The sequence below is a fragment of the Pelobates fuscus genome, chromosome 10 (assembly GCF_036172605.1).
Source record: "Pelobates fuscus isolate aPelFus1 chromosome 10, aPelFus1.pri, whole genome shotgun sequence".
NCBI lineage: Eukaryota > Metazoa > Chordata > Amphibia > Anura > Pelobatidae > Pelobates > Pelobates fuscus.
This window is the reverse complement of record NC_086326.1, coordinates 62,589,085-62,608,538: the sequence shown is the minus strand read 5'-3', so window position 1 is coordinate 62,608,538 and position 19,454 is coordinate 62,589,085. Positions and strand designations below refer to the sequence as shown.

Here is a 19,454-nt window from a genome sequence, read left to right as displayed (position 1 = left end):
TCCTAAACATCTGTATTTTTCATGTACTAATAAAGTCACACTTCTAAATGCTTCCTGATTTAAATGATATCAATGACATGTAACAAAAGAATCACTTTACTGTCAGATAACGGCAAAGTAGTATGTAATTTTAATGGTACTTAATTTTAGGCTGTTCATTCAATGTCACCTATTCCCAAAGTGGTTTATCATTACATTGTCTTTAAACTCTGCAGTGGTACATTAATTACTTGCCATTTAACTTTGTATTATTACATCAATTCTCTACCACCAGACAACAGAGTGGAAAGTAATCCTATTGAGTTACACTAATTTTAGCATGGCGAGCAATTCTTTTTTGATAATGATAATGATTCACTCATGTCCAATAACGTCTATATACTTAAAAAAGTTCATGCAAATCGATACCATCTACAGTTTAACTGGCAATCACTTTTAAGCATTATTACAGTTCCACGCGATGAAATGACACGGAGCTCTGGAGATATAGATTTAAACTAAACTTTAAAAGGGCACAATTGCACTTCTATTTTTTTAGACGAGAATGTTAAATTATTAAGTGCATCATTACAGATGAATCGTTTTATACAACACTTTAGTTGATGTACTATTTCTATTATCTGTTTTAATAGCTCAATCTTCAGCAATTATGAGGTTATTTAGTACATGTTAAAAAGTATAGGTACATTACACATAGTATGAGGATATCCCCTTAAGGACAGAGCTTCAGAAGCTTGTTTTTCACTTAATGACAACGGCATTTTTTGCATTTTTTGCTATTTGCGTTCAACTGCAATTTGCATTTTACTAATTTATTGCACCGACACATATTATATACCGTTTTTTAAAGGTCAGAAAGGGCTTTAATTTTATGTAACACATATATATATATAAATGCTTATTTATTATAAAAAAATACAGAAATATGCAAAAAAATGAATTTTTGTGTGGTTTTTTTTACAGTTTTTGCAATAATAATGTGTACATAATTAGTGCAGGTTAAGTAAAGTAATTAAAAATAAATTCATTTAGTTGTTCTGAATTACAGAATATATAATGTGTCTGGGATTTTAAGTTTTTTTTTGGTAGTTACAGGTCACAAAGCACAAGGAGTAAAATAAACTTTTTATGTGGAGCGATTTTAAAATTTGGTATGTTTGTCTTGTAAGCCTAATAGCCATAAAAGAAAAAAAAATTGCCACACAAAAGTATATATTTATATAAAGTAGACACCACAGGCTATTTACCTAAGGTTGTTTTGACACTTTCTACGTAGTCATTTTACCGCCAACCTCTGCTAAATATTGGAGTAAAATTGTGTTTTTGGGGGGTTTTCGCACACAAACTTATAACAAAGAACTTCTCATGTGTATTTTGTAAAGTTGGTGTGTGCTATTCCTGTACAAAGTTTTATTATGTGTTCAGTTACTTCTGCTGAGTACAACGGTACCCCCATTGTATGTCTTTGGCACTATTTCGTGAAGCTACAGTGCCATATAGGAGACCTGTCCTTTTCAGTATTCACAGTAGAATTTTGAGAGACGGATTTAATGAGCCTATGCTTCCATTTGGGGTATTATAGTAGTTTGACTGTTCAAAAAAACCCCACAAAGGCCTACCATTTGTAAAAGTAGACACTCCAGGGTATCTCATAAGGTGCATATTGTGCCTTAACATGCCTCCATTTTTTTACCATTACATGCCAAAGTATGTGGTAAAAAATAATTTTGTGCATTTTTTACATACGGATTGCATTTTTGCTGGGCATTTTGTATATTTCATATGTGCCACTAAGTTCAAACCCCCCAAATTATGCTCAGCTAAGTCTTCTGAGTAAAAGGACACCCCCATTGTATGTCTATGACACTATTTCGTGAAGCTACAGTGCCATACAGGAGACCTGTCCTTTTCAGTATTCACAGTAGAATTTTGAGAGACGGATTTAATGAGCCTATGCTTCCATTTGGGGTATTATAACAGTTTGACTGTTCAAAAAAAACCCACAAAGGCCTACCATTTGTAAAAGTAGACACTCCAGGGTATCTCATAAGGTGCATATTGTGCCTTAACATGCCCCCATTTTTTTACCATTACATGCCAAAGTATGTGGTAAAAAATAATTTTGTGCATTTTTTACATACGGATTGCATTTTTGCTGGGCATTTTGTATATTTCATGTGTGCCACTAAGTTCAAACCCCTAAATTATGCTCAGCTAAGTCTTCTGAGTAAAAGGACACCCCCATTGTATGTCTATGGCACTATTTCGTGAAGCTACAGTGCCATACAGGAGACCTGTCCTTTTCAGTATTCACAGTAGAATTTTGAGAGACGGATTTAATGAGCCTATGCTTCCATTTGGGGTATTATAACAGTTTGACTGTTCAAAAACACCCCACAAAGGCCTACCATTTGTAAAAGAAGACACTCCAGGGTATCTCATAAGGTGCATATTGTGCCTTAACATGCCCCCATTTTTTTACCATTACATGCCAAAGTATGTGGTAAAAAATTATTTTGTGCATTTTTTACATACGGATTGCATTTTTGCTGGGCATTTTGTATATTTCATGTGTGCCACTAAGTTCAAACCCCCCAAAATATGCTCAGCTAAGTCCTCTGAGTAAAAGGACACCCCCATTGTATGTCTATGGCACTATTTTGTGAAGTTACAGTGCCATATAGGAGACCAAGCCATATCAGTTTTGACCGAACTTTGAATTTTGACGCCGGGCCTATGTGCAATTTCCAAGCATCTTTGCAGGTTTTAAATTCAAACTACCCCACAAAGACCTACCATTTCTTAAAGTAGACACCCCAGGGTATTTCAAAACGCATATTTTGAACCTTAGCGTGGGATCATTTTTCCGCTAGCTTGTACCAGGTGTAGTGGTAATAAGCGTTTTTTCTGCCTTTTTGACACACAAAGTGAGTTTGCACAGTATATTTTGCAAACCTTATGTGTACTACCACTGTATAATACTTCATATGTTGCTCAGCTATGTCTGCTGAGTACAAAAATACCCCCGTATGTACCTTTGCCAGGTATATGTGGACATCGGAGGGGCACATTTGGGACACAGCCATTCCATTTTTTTTCAAACTTTACATTTTTACGCTGTGCCCATGTCCCATTTTAGAGTATTTTACCAGGCTATATAAACCAAATACCCCATAAAGCCATAACATTTCTTAAAGAAGACATCCCAGGGTATTTCAAAAGGCATATTTTGAACCTTAGCGTCGGATCATTTTTCCGCTAGCTTGTACCAGGTGTAGTGGTAATGAGCGTTATTAAATGTATTTTTTTACTTTTTAAAACTTTTTTTACTTTTTAAAACTATTTTTTTAAACTTTTGTTTTGATTATTCATTTTTTTAAAGTTTCCTAAACTTTCGTAAAACTTTTTTTTTACAGATTTAACATTTTTCTAAGCTTTTTTTTTTACGTTAACCCCTAACTAGCAGTAAGCAGCACTAACAGTAAATTCCCCATTTTCCCATAACTCCCACCCACCCCAGCTAGCAAAATATTTAATTATACAATATTTAAATTAGTTAATTAAATAAATTTAACCCCTGAGGGTTAAAAAATAAATAAAAGTTAATCGTCAGGGGTTAAAAAAAAAAAATTAGATCACAGTATAATACTGTGATCTGTATTTTGATCACTGTAGGCAGTGATCGACTGGCAGGAAAGGGGTTAATTTTTATTTGGACTGGGTAAAGGGTTTATTTTTTTTAATTTTTTACTTAAACGTTATTAAAACTTTTTTTAACTTAATTTTTTAACTTTTTAAAGCTTATTTTTAAACTTTTTTTAACGTTAACCCCTAGTTAGCCTAATCCTAAATCCCCCAATTCCCCACTAACTTCCACCCTCCCCAGCTAGCTAAATTTATAATTTTAAAATATTTAAATTAATTAATAAAATAAATTGAACCCCTGAGGGTTAAAAAAAAGAATTAACCCTCAGGGGTTAAAAAAAATCAGATCATAGTAAAATGTAATCCCTGCCAATTGATCACTGTAGTCAGTGATCAATTGGCAGGGAAGGGGTTAATTTTTTTATTAAAATGGGTAAAGGGGGGGTAAAGGGGGGTGGGATTTTAAATACATTTTACTTTTTTGTCACCAGGGGGCAGGATCAACACTGATCCGTCTCCCTGCACTTCACACTGAACCCGGAAGTGCAGGGAGGCGGAGGTGAGTATACACAGCACATGTGCCCACTCTGGCATGCTGTCAGAGCGGGCACATGTACTGGGGCAGCCGGATCCGGTGCTCCCGGTCTGCCTCTAATGCAGAGGCAGACCGGAGCACCATTAACCCCACGATCGCCGCAATTGCGGCGATCTGGGGTTAATTTTAACGGGTGACGGACGAGGTCCGTCACTCGGCGTTAACGCATTCCCCTGAGTGACGGACCTTGTCCGTCACTCGTCGTTAAGGGGATATAACAGGGCCCAAAATTTGAGTTATTGTATTTCAGCTGTGTTTACTAGTGGCTTTTGTTGGTACAAAGGTTGCCTTGTGGTCAGGGTATAATGACAATGTGTGTAGTGATCATATAGGGAGAAAATCTTGACAACAGCCTAGCCAGGATGTAATAGACCATCAAGAATCCTAAAGTGGTCTGCCTCGTTCATCATCACATCAATCTTTAAGGTGACACAGGCATTTTTGATAAATGTCACACTAAATAAAAAAGAAAAATGCACTATTTTTTATATTAAACATGTAATAATCTAATTTATAAGAAACTATTAAAAAATACATTCTAGAAAGCAGTTATTTGGATGGAGACAACACACTTTTCAAAAGGGATTATCATAATAGATGGCGCTGATCACTTTAGTAATTTGTAAATGTTGTGACAAATTGCCCTTTTACTTAGATAATAAGAACAGACATAAGAATACTTTGTCTTTTTTTTTATTAGTATACTTATAAACTTTAGAGTTTAGTGTCACACACAGCTGCTTAATTTTCCAAGTATGTTAAACTGTTAGAATTGCGCTTCTATGACCAAAGTGATCACATTGACTATTCCTTTAAAAGTAATACATCATTTCTGTTATCAAAGGTTAAATAAACTGCTATTGCTTTTACACATTGCAGCAATTTATCTACAGAATGTGTTACTTTTCATATCTTTCTCCCTCTCTCACTCTTTCCTACTGTGAATAGGAAGTATAGGTAAAACTGTCATTAGTTTCATTCTAATGTTCCATATTATATATATTTTTTACCATTGGTAAACAGTTTAATGCATAAAAACTCTAAATTTCTATTATATAATTCATGTATACATTAAAAGATACTCTGAATTATATGAATACTACATACATATAGCTAGTTATAATCATGTTTTTAATTTTAAAACATGGATAGGATGTGCTGGAATCGACTGTTGCACGTTTTGCAGTATCTTCGTACATATTTTAGTATTCTTAAGATATATTTTTGATGGTTTACAGCTCACTTGGCTTAAATGTAAAAGGCCCGTGTTATACTCTATGACATGTCTTATTACTTGTCTAGCCTTATCTGATTCAGTTATGTTCAACACATTTATCAGGATAAACACTTGCAGAGGAGATAAGAAGAGCTTACATGCAATATGGTGCCAAAATAGTAGATCTATTTATCTTGCTCAAACTTCCGTACCCCTAATATAAGTATGCTTATACCTGTTCTTATCTAAGTAAAAGAGCAATGGGAATTGCGTTGATAAAAAAAAACAAAAAAAACAAGTGTGAAAAAACAGAAATAGAAAACTATTGGAATTAGAAGCACCTTAAAATGTGTCACAACAATTACAAATTACTAAAGTGGTCACTAAAGAGTCGGCTATTATAAAATCCTTTTAGTAAAGTATGTTGCATCTAAAAAATTCTAATAGAGTCAAAATCTATTTAAAATATATCTCATTTTGAACACTGGGATTTACAGAGATTTTGTTTACTGCAGTAGAGAGTTATTCTTTATCTAGGTCTTCAACTTTGCTTGTAGGGAAAACCTGCTATGAAATAGTTTCTTTTAAATGATTTATTATATTGCCATTAGAGAATATGCAGCATGCGTGATTTACAGACAATTCAACATTTTTGAAAATGAATCATTATATGTAAATTTTGAACTAAATTTATATATCCTATGAAGTGAAAATATACCATTCTGGATCATATGACTGGGTGGAAGTAAAACACATATTATACATAATAAAACAAAGTTCAGAACTGATTAGATTTGACTATTGCACTAGTTTTACTAGTCTATTGTTCTAACCGTATTTTTTTGATATATTTCCAGTTAGTATCTAATATTGAGGTAATTGTGTGATAATCTTATAGCTACCTTTTATTTCTTTCAATTTTAAATTAAAATTATTTTTTATTCTGCAAAGCCATCCAACATCATGCAAACATGAACAATTCTTAACAATATTTTTATTGTGCTATATTAAACAAAAGTAATTGAAAATGTAGAGCTGCAACATAGTTGCTAAAACATTCTATATTCTTTAATTTGTTAATATGATTACATGGACTGAGAACAAAGAATTAATCGTCTTAAGTATTTAAAACTTCCTTCAGGTAAAAATGAAAATAAAAACAAACTTATGTGACAATAGTTAATAATACTTAACGTACACTACTGTGTTAATCTGTGTCTAACTAAATTACCACTGTTTCTCTTAATTACCTTTCACTACATATTAGCCTAATCTGTCTGCACAGATCAGCTCAGAAAATGTTTCTTCGCCAGCTCTGAGAGACATTTAGAATTGAAAAGGTTTGTTTTCATTAAGGATGTTAAAAGCCCAGATCCAAAATATAATTTTCAGAATATTCCTTATGTATGGATGTTTAAATTAGCTTTTTATTTTTTTACAAATCCTAATTAAAAGCAATAGCCAGATAATGTATTCATGGACAGATCACGCTTTAAAAACTCCATAATGTACAGGTTGACATCAAGTTAATAAATGATCATAATTAACAGGATGGTGTCATCCCACTGAATACTAGATTTAATGTGTTACTACAAGCACCGAGATTACTTGTGTCTGTTGAAGTAATCATGGTGTACGGACAATGCATGTGCAGCGTTAAAGGTTGTTGGCAGTAATATAAAATAAACAAGTATATGAAGATTTTCATACTTTATTAGCCAGCCGGAATTTAGAGTTTCAGGCTCACTAAAGTTATGTTCATATTCTTTGCACAGAGCTCATAACTCTGTTGACTTGGCAGATTATCATTTAGCTTCTGCATCTCTGAATATGCTGGTTCTGCCAGAATGACTGGCAACTAAGTGCCCAATAGGATCCAGGTAAGAGGCAAACCATGTCAAGAAAGTTTTTCCCTAGAGAACAGAGGCAGGGTACTTCTGGCATCATATCCACTACCTCATATATGCTGATAGGATCCCAAGCATCTATGGAGAAATTCTGTAAAAAATACTTGCTCACTGGGTTTTCCCCAGCAAGGTCATATATGCGCATGTTTACTGTGTATAGCACTGCAGCGATTCATTATTTGTCATATGTTCCCTGTGTTTATTGCATTGCATGTAAATTAAAAGAAAAGTGAATCCATAAAGAATTTTTTTTAATAAAGGACTAATTTTCCGTTAGCTATCTGGTTATGCTAACAGTTCAGAATTGACAGTGTCCCTTTAAAACTATTATCTAAAATAGACTTCAGTAAAAGGTTAATATAATATGCTTACACGGGTTAATAAGTTATGCATTAGCTAGTGTAATAAATTATATATTTAATACAATTTCTGTTAATAAACAGATTTGCTAAAAAGTTGGGTAAGCCAAAAAGAAGTTAAAGAAATCCTTTACATAACAAATTACTCTTTATACGTGTTAGCCGAAGCAAGCAAATTAAATTGGAAAACTAGCACACTTCTCAATTATTATTTTTCCATTAACTTTGTTTAATTGAAATGGGGTAAGCAGAATTTTCATAATTTACATCATCATTGCTTTAATCAGGGAAATTTACCAGTCCCCACATAAGTTATTTGATTTACATAAATTACGACTAAATGTGATTTATTTTACAAAATGGCTCACAATTACAGTGATCTTGAAAATATACTTTAACCTTTGCATTCAAGGAACTGACTCAAAGCTAATTTTACCTACAATGTGATTCACAAAAGAAACAGGACATTAATGAGTGACCATATCAATATGTGCCAATTACCATATGCTATACGCACAGAAGTTAGTAAAAGAAAACTTTATATTACATAAAAAATCATCTGAATCCAGCAATTAATTGTGAGAATATGATTTTCATTACAGATTTTATTTCTGAAAAATAATCTATCGTCTCAAATTCAATTGTACCTTGTGAACCAGAGCCAGAGTGAGACAAAAATTTGACCCTAACATTTAAAGGCAGAGCAGCCCAATATGGGCGGGGGTGGAGCCAGAGAGGGGACATGTTGTATCATCACCAATGACATGCACATTTCCCAAAGTGGGAGGGGGAAGGGGGTGATGCAGTGCCAGTGGAAGCAACAGTACAGTTTATTGCAGCACGGAAAGGTTGATAGAAATCCAATTCCCTCCTGGGAGGTGAATCAGATGTAATGGATATTCTGCTAATCCCACTATCCCAAGGCTCAAGGTGTCAGCAGTCTTTATGGCTGAGAAAGGGGTGTTCACTTTCAGAAGCCATGGTATTACTGCTATGACTGGGGAACATGACCCCTTCCCCTACATTTCCTCAGTTTCTTCTTGAGATTAGGATGCAACATTGAAGATGGCGGTTTTGTTTTTATTACTACAATAAATTAGAATAAACACAGGTTAATTCAACAAATATGGTGTTTGTGTTGCAAAATTGGTTTGTACTTGGTAGATATGCTACTGTGATATTATGTTTGACTTTACAAAACACTACACTGCACATAGCGGACGGCACAGTGCACACTCGCATAGTATGAACTGGGCTTAACACACTCAGAAAAAGAACTATAAAAATTTATATTCTTTCTGCAAACTTTTAACCAAAAATAAAACCTGTCAAACTTTAAATTGGTAAATTCAAATTGATGTTCAGTGTCAGTGGCAAGCACTAGGACAATGTACTAATTGTAACCAACGGAATCACTCTAGGATAAATGAAGCAGACTAGTTACCAGTTACTCAAAGTTTGTGTGAGAGCATATGTTGCAGTAACTAGGCAATAGAACATGTTGGTTCTTTATTACTGAACACCCCCCAAAAAATGTTCTTTCTACAAATAATAACCTGGAACAACTATTTTATTAAGAACTGTGAATTGGTGATTATGTGACAGTCTCCAGCAGTGTGACACTACACTAACCATAACCATCAGTGACAAAATAGGATGAATTAACCACCTCTCAAAGTTTGTGTGGGTGCCAACGTGGGAGTAGTAAAGCAAGATGAGGTCTCTTCTTTGCAATTTAATGAATACACTATCCAAAGAAAAACATTTATTTTTATAAACAAATGTAAACTGGGCCAGACAGCTGAAATCCAGACTCAAAGGTTTCGAAGTCAAGCCTGGAGTTAAAAAAAAAAAAAATCATAACTTCTTTTCCATGTTACTATAAGCAGGGGGTTTAAATCCTCCCTATGAACTTCACAGTTTTTCACTTATATATTTAGTTTTACATGTTTTCAGTGGGGCATCTGACTAACAAGCACTGACTAAATGCCACATAATTAACCCTGGCAGTTCCAAGAAATATTTAACTATTTGTCTGCTGTTTTCTAGTGCTGCTAACAAGCAATAGTACTTCAGATTATCATTCACTTCTGAACTTTAGTAAAGCCAGTGCCTTGGGAGTTTTCCAAATTCCATGCTTTGTATAGGATTCAAATGTGAAGGTACTTATATTAATCTCTAGACACTAAATACATAACAAGTGATTAACAGCCTGACCAGAATGCAACCCTGTTGGGCTTTAGTAAATAAGGGAATAGCCATTGCAGTCAGAAACTGGTAATTTTTACTTAGTTTTGTCCATGCAGACAAAATCAATGTTAACTCTGTCAGGAGTTACAGCCCACATGATTGGCACATCACTAGCCCATAATGGCAAACTAAGCTATTTATTGGTCACAACCACACACAAAAAAGCCTAGTCTTATCAGAAACTTTAAAGGGATTCTATCGTGTTCCTTCATGCCCTTCTGTCAGTTAAAGGGTTAAAATACACTTTAGTCACTTACCATATTCCAGCGCCGATGTCCCTTGGCACTGGGTCATTGCTCTGCCTCCTCTGATATAATTCGACGGGGGGCTAATGCATAATGTGCGGCAAGCACAACAAGCACATTAGGCTCTTCTCATAGGAAAGCATTGCTTCAATGCTTTCCTACAGGATTTCACTGACTCTGGATGTCCTCGTGCAAAGCGTCAGGATGTCCAGGATCATTTAGGGGACCAAAGGTTCATTGCCAACCAGGCAGATACTCTACTGGTTGTCTGACTCAAAAACTGCAATTATTTACATTGCAGGACTAAAAAGGAAAGGGACACTGCACCCAGACTACTTCAATAAGATGAAGTGGTATGGGTGACTATAGGGTCCTTTACATATTGTATCTAATAATAGTTGGACAAGACATGTAGTGTGATCAAGTGATCCCAAAAATTGCACACTTTTTCACTTTTTATCATTTAGTAGACATCATCTACAACAATATTCCTAAATAACAATTAGACCACCCGTATACTTATGTACAAAATTAAAACAGTGCAAAATAGTATAATATATATATATATATATATATATATATATATATATATATATATATATATATATATATATATATATATATATTCATTATATTCCCCACATAAACACTTTTATACATCTCCCCTAATTACAGTGTTTGTGAAACAAACATGACATATTTTATGTTTTTGCTACAGGTCAAACTATATATTTTGCAGATCTTTTATAGAAAGCACACAAAATATACAGGGCATACTGTCCTTAGGAAGGGAGAAATAGACTTTTATTTCAAAATGTTCTGAAATTTATGAAGAGAAATGCCACTTTCAAGGGTAATGATCTGTAACTTACTTTTAGAAGCAGCTCGTAGATTAAATCTAACCACTTGCATAGAATCGGCTTGGATCCTTAGCTGATAGCTTGTAGTATTTTCATAGTCCAGTGGTCTTACGACAGAGATAACCCCTGTGATGTTATCAATGGCAAACATACCTATTGAAAGAAAAAGTGAGAAAATAAGCTTTTTGATACCATGAATGTATCTAGAGTATAATATGACCTTGAAGAGAGTCCCTAGGGTTCTTTTTGCTTTTCTTTTTTTTTTTTTTTATTAGAAAATATGCTTTTGTGTGAAATAATAGATAATTAAAGCACTTGCATTTCTGAATGCTGAAATCCTACTTTAAAGAAGGTTAAATGAAGATTAAAAGGTTAATTGTCAGATGACAAAAATGTGGGCTTGAAAAGCCTGGCTGGGATTTTTTTTTTATGCAAGACAATACAAATAATAAACCTTTCAGTGTTGAATGAACCTCAGTTCAGTGGGATTTCTATTCAATTAAATGTCACAACACTACCCGATAGAAGATGGTAACATTAATCATTTCAGGCATGTAAGTGCAAACCGGTTTTCTTTATTTTATATGTGAATCACTTTTCCCAGTTGTAAATTTCTTTTATCGCTCTCTCCTTCCACCCTCCCTTCTATCGTTTCTCAAGGGATGTTTCACTAAACAATGATGGCTCTTCCAATGTGCACGTAGCATATTTCAGACACAAATTACAAGCCATGAGAAACCTAATTTAATTTCTAAGGATTGCTTTTCTACATGTACTAGAAAATTGAAATTTGAAAACTGAAACAATGTATTGATGCATCAGAGAGGTTGACTTTGATAAACCAAACAACTTGAAAGCATGATGTCTACATATTTAGGCACTCAAAATATCACAGTGAAACAGTATATTTATAACATTTCCCTACTGGATAGCATAAACGACGATGGAAACAGGGAGTTTTATGCAATTTTATTTATTTATGTGTGTGTTTGTGTGTGTGTGTGTGTCTGTATATATATATATATATATATATATATATATATATATATATATATATATATATAAAGAGATAAACTTGGCACTCACCCTTTCAAAAAATCTTAGCAGTATTCTTGCCTAGGTGGAGACCTCAGCGTAGGTATGAATATTCCAATATTGTAATAAGGTGCACTCACAGGACTTTGTCAATAACTTGCTTTTATTCTAAGAAGTGAGTTACATGTGAAGAAAATATCATAAATCGACGTTTCGACCCCTGTAGGGTCTTTTTCAAGATCAATCTTACAGTGTACAACAATGCATATATATAGGTAAATGCTAATAGTCACTTACCTAAACGGTGTGTGAGAAAAAGCTGCCGCTCGATAATCCGAAAACCGGAAGTGAATCGGTGTGCCCGCGTGATAGAACGTGATGACGGGTGTACGTGCGTCGTTGCTAGGCAACGAACCAAAACAAAACATCGCCTCCGATGGAATGTATATTCCGCGAGCTGCGAACAGCTCTAGGGGGGATCAACAGGTGATCGTAAGTGCCCAGTGACTAAATGAAAAGTGCCAATTGTAATTGGCGAACCTAATCAATATTACCCCATGGAGGAGTGAAAAAAAAATCGTAATCTGGACTGCCCAAGAGGAGAAGGAGGACTGTAAAACACTAAACCTAGTGATATCACCCGTGAAAAATTATTATAGTGAAAGTGCAAAAAAAAACATGTGAAATAAAAAGTCCTACTGTGTCCTCCTCGGACAGTTATGCTATATCCAACTCTCAGAGTACTCAAATACCTATGCTGTAATATGTGTTGCTATATACATGTATAATGCAAATTTAATGCCCATATTTTAACAACTAGTAAATAACTAGAGCATATACTAAGTACCAGTATGTAATGCAAACTTAATACACATATTTTTACAGATAGTAAAATAACTAAAACGTATGATATTACCCATGAAACTTTTGAAATAAATATCAACATGTCATACTGCAGAATACCTGATCACAAACAATATTAAGCCATAATTTAATTCTATTGTATAGCCTGATAAATGCCTCACTCGTTACATAATTTTATACCTTGAAGCATCGAATCAATTATTAAAGCAATTGTTAAATTATACTACTGGGGACCCAGATATTGGACCCTCTATGTCCTTATACTTGTAATCTCATAGGTGTATAAATCCTAGTGCTTTATACCCCATAATAATCAAGCAAATAGCTATAGTTACGATACTATCAAATGTTATTGTGGGATGTGTCAGGACTAAGCATGCCACAAACATCTATATTGCCAAGTTATTTTAAATCATTAAACAAAGGTGGCAGCATTTCTGGTAACAAACTGGAACACAAAGATGAACTAAATATAGAGTGCCAGAGATGCTTGCATGTAATTCACAGAAACATAGAATAAGTATTATATTCGTTCAAGCCTCGAGGTGTGACAGTGTCCAAAGTGAAAATCCAATATGCTTCCCTTTGGAGCAATATTTTAGATCTGTCACCCCCACGAGGTAAAGGCGGGACATGATATATGGCCATAAATCTGAGTGTGGGAAGTCTGTGTGACGCTGCAAGATAGTGTTTTGCTACCGGTTTATCCGTCTTTTGATCCCTGAAGGCGGTCATGATGCCAGATCTATGCCCTCGAATGCGGTCTCGTAGGGTGAGGTCTGTTTTCCCTACGTAGGAAAATCCACATGGACAGGTTATTAGGTAAATGACATGATCTGTAGTGCACGTGATGTAGTGTGGGATTTTGATTCTTTTCCCACTATGAGGGTGGGCGAAGGAGTTTCCAGAGTTCATGTGGCTACAAGTGACGCAGCCACTACATCTGTAGCATCCTGGTTTCTTATATATAACATTTTTCTTATAACTTTGTGACGTGAAGAATCGAGAGAGACAATTGAACGACATGACCCGCAGATTTCAAGAAAGAGGCTATAAGCCAAAAGCACTTGAGAAAGCCAAAATTCGGGCGGTTGAGAAATGGACACAGGAGACAAATGGAGCACAAGTGGAAGCAAGTATTGATATACCCAAAATGTATTTACCACTTACCTACCATACAGGATCCACACAAATCCGGAAATCCATAGAAAGGCATTGGGACATACTTGATTCAGATAAACAACTACCTACTATATTCAACAAGAAACCCACCATCAGCTACAAAAGAAATACAAATTTACGAGACATTCTAATACGGAATGATCCTATACAAAGTTATAAGAAAAATGTTATATACAGGGAGTGCAGAATTATTAGGCAAGTTGTATTTTTGAGGATTAATTTTATTATTGAACAACAACCATGTTCTCAATGAACCCAAAAAACTCATTAATATCAAAGCTGAATATTTTTGGAAGTAGTTTTTAGTTTGTTTTTAGTTATAGCTATTTTAGGGGGATATCTGTGTGTGCAGGTGACTATTACTGTGACTATTACTATTTCTGAAACTCAATCTCTCAAAAACTGAGCTCCTTGTCTTTCCTCCTCCTAATACTGATCCTCCTCTTTCGCTCTCCCTCCAAGTTTGTGGTACCAACATCAGTCCATCCTTGCAAGCGCGCTGTCTTGGCGTCATACTTGACTCTGGTCTCACCTTTGAGCCTCACATCCAGCATGTTGCCAAATCCTGTAGATTCCATCTTAAAAACATAGCCCGCATCCGCCCCTTTCTCGCACCAGATACTACCAAGGAGCTTGTCCATGCTCTAGTAATTTCCCGCATGGATTATTGTAACCCTCTCCTGATTGGTCTCCCCAATAGCCGTACTGCACCCTTACAGTCCGTAATGAATGCTGCTGCTAGATTGATTTTCCTCTCTAGTCGTTTCTCTCACACCTCACCCCTCTGCCAGTCCTTACATTGGCTTCCTGTATGCTATAGGAGTCAATTCAAGGTACTAACTCACACCTATAAAGCACTGAACAACTCTAGCCCCTCTTATATCTCCTCACAGATCCATAGGTATGTCCCTTCTCGGTCTCTCCGTTCTGCCCGTGACCACCTCCTGTCCGTTGTCCGCACTCGTACGGCCAACTCGCGCTTGCAGGACTTCTCGCGGGCGGCTCCCTTCCTGTGGAATAGCCTGCCTACCGCCATCAGACTCTCCCCTAGTCTTGCATCTTTTAAGAAGTGCCTTAAAACCCATCTCTTTAGGAAAGCTTATGGCCTCCAAGACTAACCCTTACCTCACATACCTGTCTCTTGCCCTCTCCTAAAGGGCAGCCCACCTTATTTGATTGTAAATTCCTGTCCTAATGTGTTTTACACCCCACCTCCTATAGAATGTAAGCTCGTTTGAGCAGGGTCCTCTTCAACCTATTGTTCCTGTAAGTTTATTTGTAATTGTCCTATTTATAGTTAAATCCCCCTCTCATAATATTGTAAAGCGCTACGGAATCTGTTGGCGCTATATAAATGGCAATAATAAATAATAATTATTAGGCAACTTAACAAAAAACAAATATATACCCATTTCAATTATTTATTTTTACCAGTGAAACCAATATAACATCTCAACATTCACAAATATACATTTCTGACATTCAAAAACATAACAAAAACAAATCAGTGACCAATATAGCCACCTTTCTTTGCAAGGACACTCAAAAGCCTGCCATCCATGAATTCTGTCAGTGTTTTGATCTGTTCACCATCAACATTGCGTGCAGCAGCAACCACAGCCTCCCAGACACTGTTCAGAGAGGTGTACTGTTTTCCCTCCTTGTAAATCTCACATTTGATGATTAGGTGAACAAGGAGGCCATGTCATTAGATTTTCTTCTTTTATACCCTTTCTTGCCAGCCACGCTGTGGAGTACTTGGACGCGTGTGATGGAGCATTGTCCTGCATGAAAATCATGTTTTTCTTGAAGGATGCAGACTTCTTCCTGTACCACTGCTTGAAGAAGGTGTCTTCCAGAAACTGGCAGTAGGACTGGGAGTTGAGCTTGACTCCATCCTCAACACGAAAAGGCCCCACAAGCTCATCTTTGATGAAACCAGCCCAAACCAGTACTCCACCTCCACCTTGCTGGCGTCTGAGTCGGACTGGAGCTCTCTGCCCTTTACCAATCCATCCATCTGGCCCATCAAGACTCACTCTCATTTCATCAGTCCATAAAACCTTAGAAAAATCAGTCTTGAGATATTTCTTGGCCCAGTCTTGACGTTTCAGCTTGTGTGTCTTGTTCAGTGGTGGTCGTCTTTCAGCCTTTCTTACCTTGGACATGTCTCTGAGTATTGCACACCTTGTGCTTTTGGGCACTCCAGTGATGTTGCAGCTCTGAAATATGGCCAAACTGGTGGCAAGTGGCATCTTGGCAGCTGCACGCTTGACTTTTCTCAGTTCATGGGCAGTTATTTTGCGCCTTGGTTTCTCCACACGCTTCTTGCGACCCTGTTGACTATTTTGAATGAAACGCTTGATTGTTCGATGATCACGCTTAAGAAGCTTTGCAATTTTAAGAGTGCTGCATCCCTCTGCAAGATATCTCACTATTTTTGACTTTTCTGAGCCTGTCAAGTCCTTCTTTTGACCCATTTTGCCAAAGGAAAGGAAGTTGCCTACTAATTATGCACACCTGATATAGGGTGTTGATGTCATTAGACCACACCCCTTCTCATTACAGAGATGCACATCACCTAATATGCTTAATTGGTAGTAGGCTTTCGAGCCTATACAGCTTGGAGTAAGACAACATGCATAAAGAGGATGATGTGGTCAAAATACTCATTTGCCTAATAATTCTGCACTCCCTTTATAAGAAACCAGGATGCTACAGATGTAGTGGCTGCATCACTTGTAGCCACATGAACTCTGGAAACTCCTTCGCCCACCCTCATAGTGGGAAAAGAATCAAAATCTCACACTACATCACGTGCACTACAGATCATGTCATTTACCTAATAAACTGTCCATGTGGATTATCCTACGTAGGGAAAACAGACCTCACCCTACGAGACCGCATTCGAGGGCATAGATCTGGCATCATGACCGCCTTCAGGGATCAAAAGACGGATAAACCGGTAGCAAAACACTATCTTGCAGCGTCACACAGACTTCCCACACTCAGATTTATGGCCATAGATCATGTCCCACCTTTACCTCGTGGGGGTGACAGATCTAAAATATTGCTCCAAAGGGAAGCATATTGGATTTTCACTTTGGACACAGTCACACCTCGAGGCTTGAACGAATATAATACTTATTCTATGTTTCTGTGAATTACATGCAAGCATCTCTGGCACTCTATATTTAGTTCATCTTTGTGTTCCAGTTTGTTACCAGAAATGCTGCCACCTTTGTTTAATGATTTAAAATAACTTGGCAATATAGATGTTTGTGGCATGCTTAGTCCTGACACATCCCACAATAACATTTGATAGTATCGTAACTATAGCTATTTGCTTGATTATTATGGGGTATAAAGCACTAGGATTTATACACCTATGAGATTACAAGTATAAGGACATAGAGGGTCCAATATCTGGGTCCCCAGTAGTATAATTTAACAATTGCTTTTATAATTGATTCGATGCTTCAAGGTATAAAATTATGTAACAAGTGAGGCATTTATCAGGCTATACAATAGAATTAAATTATGGCTTAATATTGTTTGTGATCAGGTACTCTGCAGTATGACATGTTGATATTTATTTCAAAAGTTTCATGGGTAATATCATACGTTTTAGTTATTTTACTATCTGTAAAAATATGTGTATTAAGTTTGCATTACATACTGGTACATAGTATATGCTCTAGTTATTTACTAGTTGTTAAAAATATGGGCATTAAATTTGCATTATACATGTATATAGCAACACATATTACAGCATAGGTATTTGAGTACTCAGAGTTGGATATAGCATAACTGTCCGAGGAGGACACAGTAGGACTTTTTATTTCACATGGTTTTTTTTTGCACTTTCACTATAATAATTTTTCACGGGTGATATCACTAGGTTTAGTGTTTTACAGTCCTCCTTCTCCTCTTGGGCAGTCCAGATTTTTTTTCACTCCTCCATGGGGTAATATTGATTAGGTTCGCCAATTACAATTGGCACTTTTCATTTAGTCACTGGGCACTTACGATCACCTGTTGATCCCCCCTAAAGCTGTTCGCAGCTCGCGGAATATACATTCCATCGGAGGCGATGTTTTGTTTTGGTTCGTTGCCTAGCAACGACGCACGCATACCCGTCATCACGTTCTATCACGCGGGCACACCGATTCACTTCCGGTTTTCGGATTATCGAGCGGCAGCTTTTTCTCACACACCGTTTAGGTAAGTGACTATTAGCATTTACCTATATATATGCATTGTTGTACACTTCAAGATTGATCTTAAAAAAGACCCTACAGGGGTCGAAACGTCGATTTATGATATTTTCTTCACATGTAACTCACTTCTTAGAATAAAAGCAAGTTATTGACAAAGTCCTGTGAGTGCACCTTATTACAATATTGGAATATATATATATATATATATATATTTTTTTTTTTTTTCCTGTTTTCGTATGTATGTATATATATCCCAAATAAATATATATGTGAGATATATATACATACACACATATGAAGCCAGGAAGATTTGTATGTATGTATGTATGTATATATGTATGTATGTGTGTGTGTGTGTGTGTATATATATATATATATATATATTTATTTATTTGGGAGTCCAGGCCAACTCTCTTGGTTTCGTTCTCCTCATGATCACAGGTGCCTCACACCAGAGCCCTATTTAACCTTGCACTGCATAGAGCCCCAGGAGGATGGATTTCCCAAGTAAGTGGTTTAATCTCAAAAGAACAGGCATTAGGTTGCTCGCATATGACCAGCCAAAAATGTATGATCATAAACGGTAACTAAATTCCCATTATTTTTTCCTGTCAAAAACTATTAAATGTTGTGAACTTTTGAAGTGTAAGTGCATTGGATACTGTATGAACCAATCTAGTTTACTGGAACATTCCAGACTGGAATTAACCTTTTTAAATGTATATAGTTGAATATGTTAAAGTTTTACATATTATTTTTATCTTTAAATTTGTTTGCGACATTGATTTTAATCTTTATGTTTTTTACATTCATGCGATATCTGAGGAAGTTAATGCAACTTGACGAAACGCGTAGGACCATTTTGTTGCTATTTAAATATTACTAGAATAAATATTTTTATTTACACTGGTGTCCCTTGAGTGTTCCTGGGGAGAACTCAAATGGAGAAAGAATGCTGACATTCACTGAGAAAACCCTGAGTAGTTTGAAGGCATTTAATACTACCATTTTTTGGTTATTTTGCCATATAAAAATGAAAATGAAAAATATTCCATTTTATTAATGTTCCTTATTTC

General features: G+C 35.9%; 1 protein-coding gene across 1 annotated transcript in view; it reads right to left on the bottom strand.

Annotated features, from left to right (window-relative positions):
* Window positions 1-19,454, bottom strand: part of PCDH15 (protocadherin related 15) — a 1,410,242-nt gene that overhangs the window by 211,538 nt on the left and 1,179,250 nt on the right. The window contains exon 25 of the mRNA XM_063435339.1: window positions 11,090-11,230. Within this exon, the coding sequence (XP_063291409.1) occupies window positions 11,090-11,230 (141 nt within the window). The remainder of the gene's footprint in view (window positions 1-11,089; window positions 11,231-19,454) is intronic.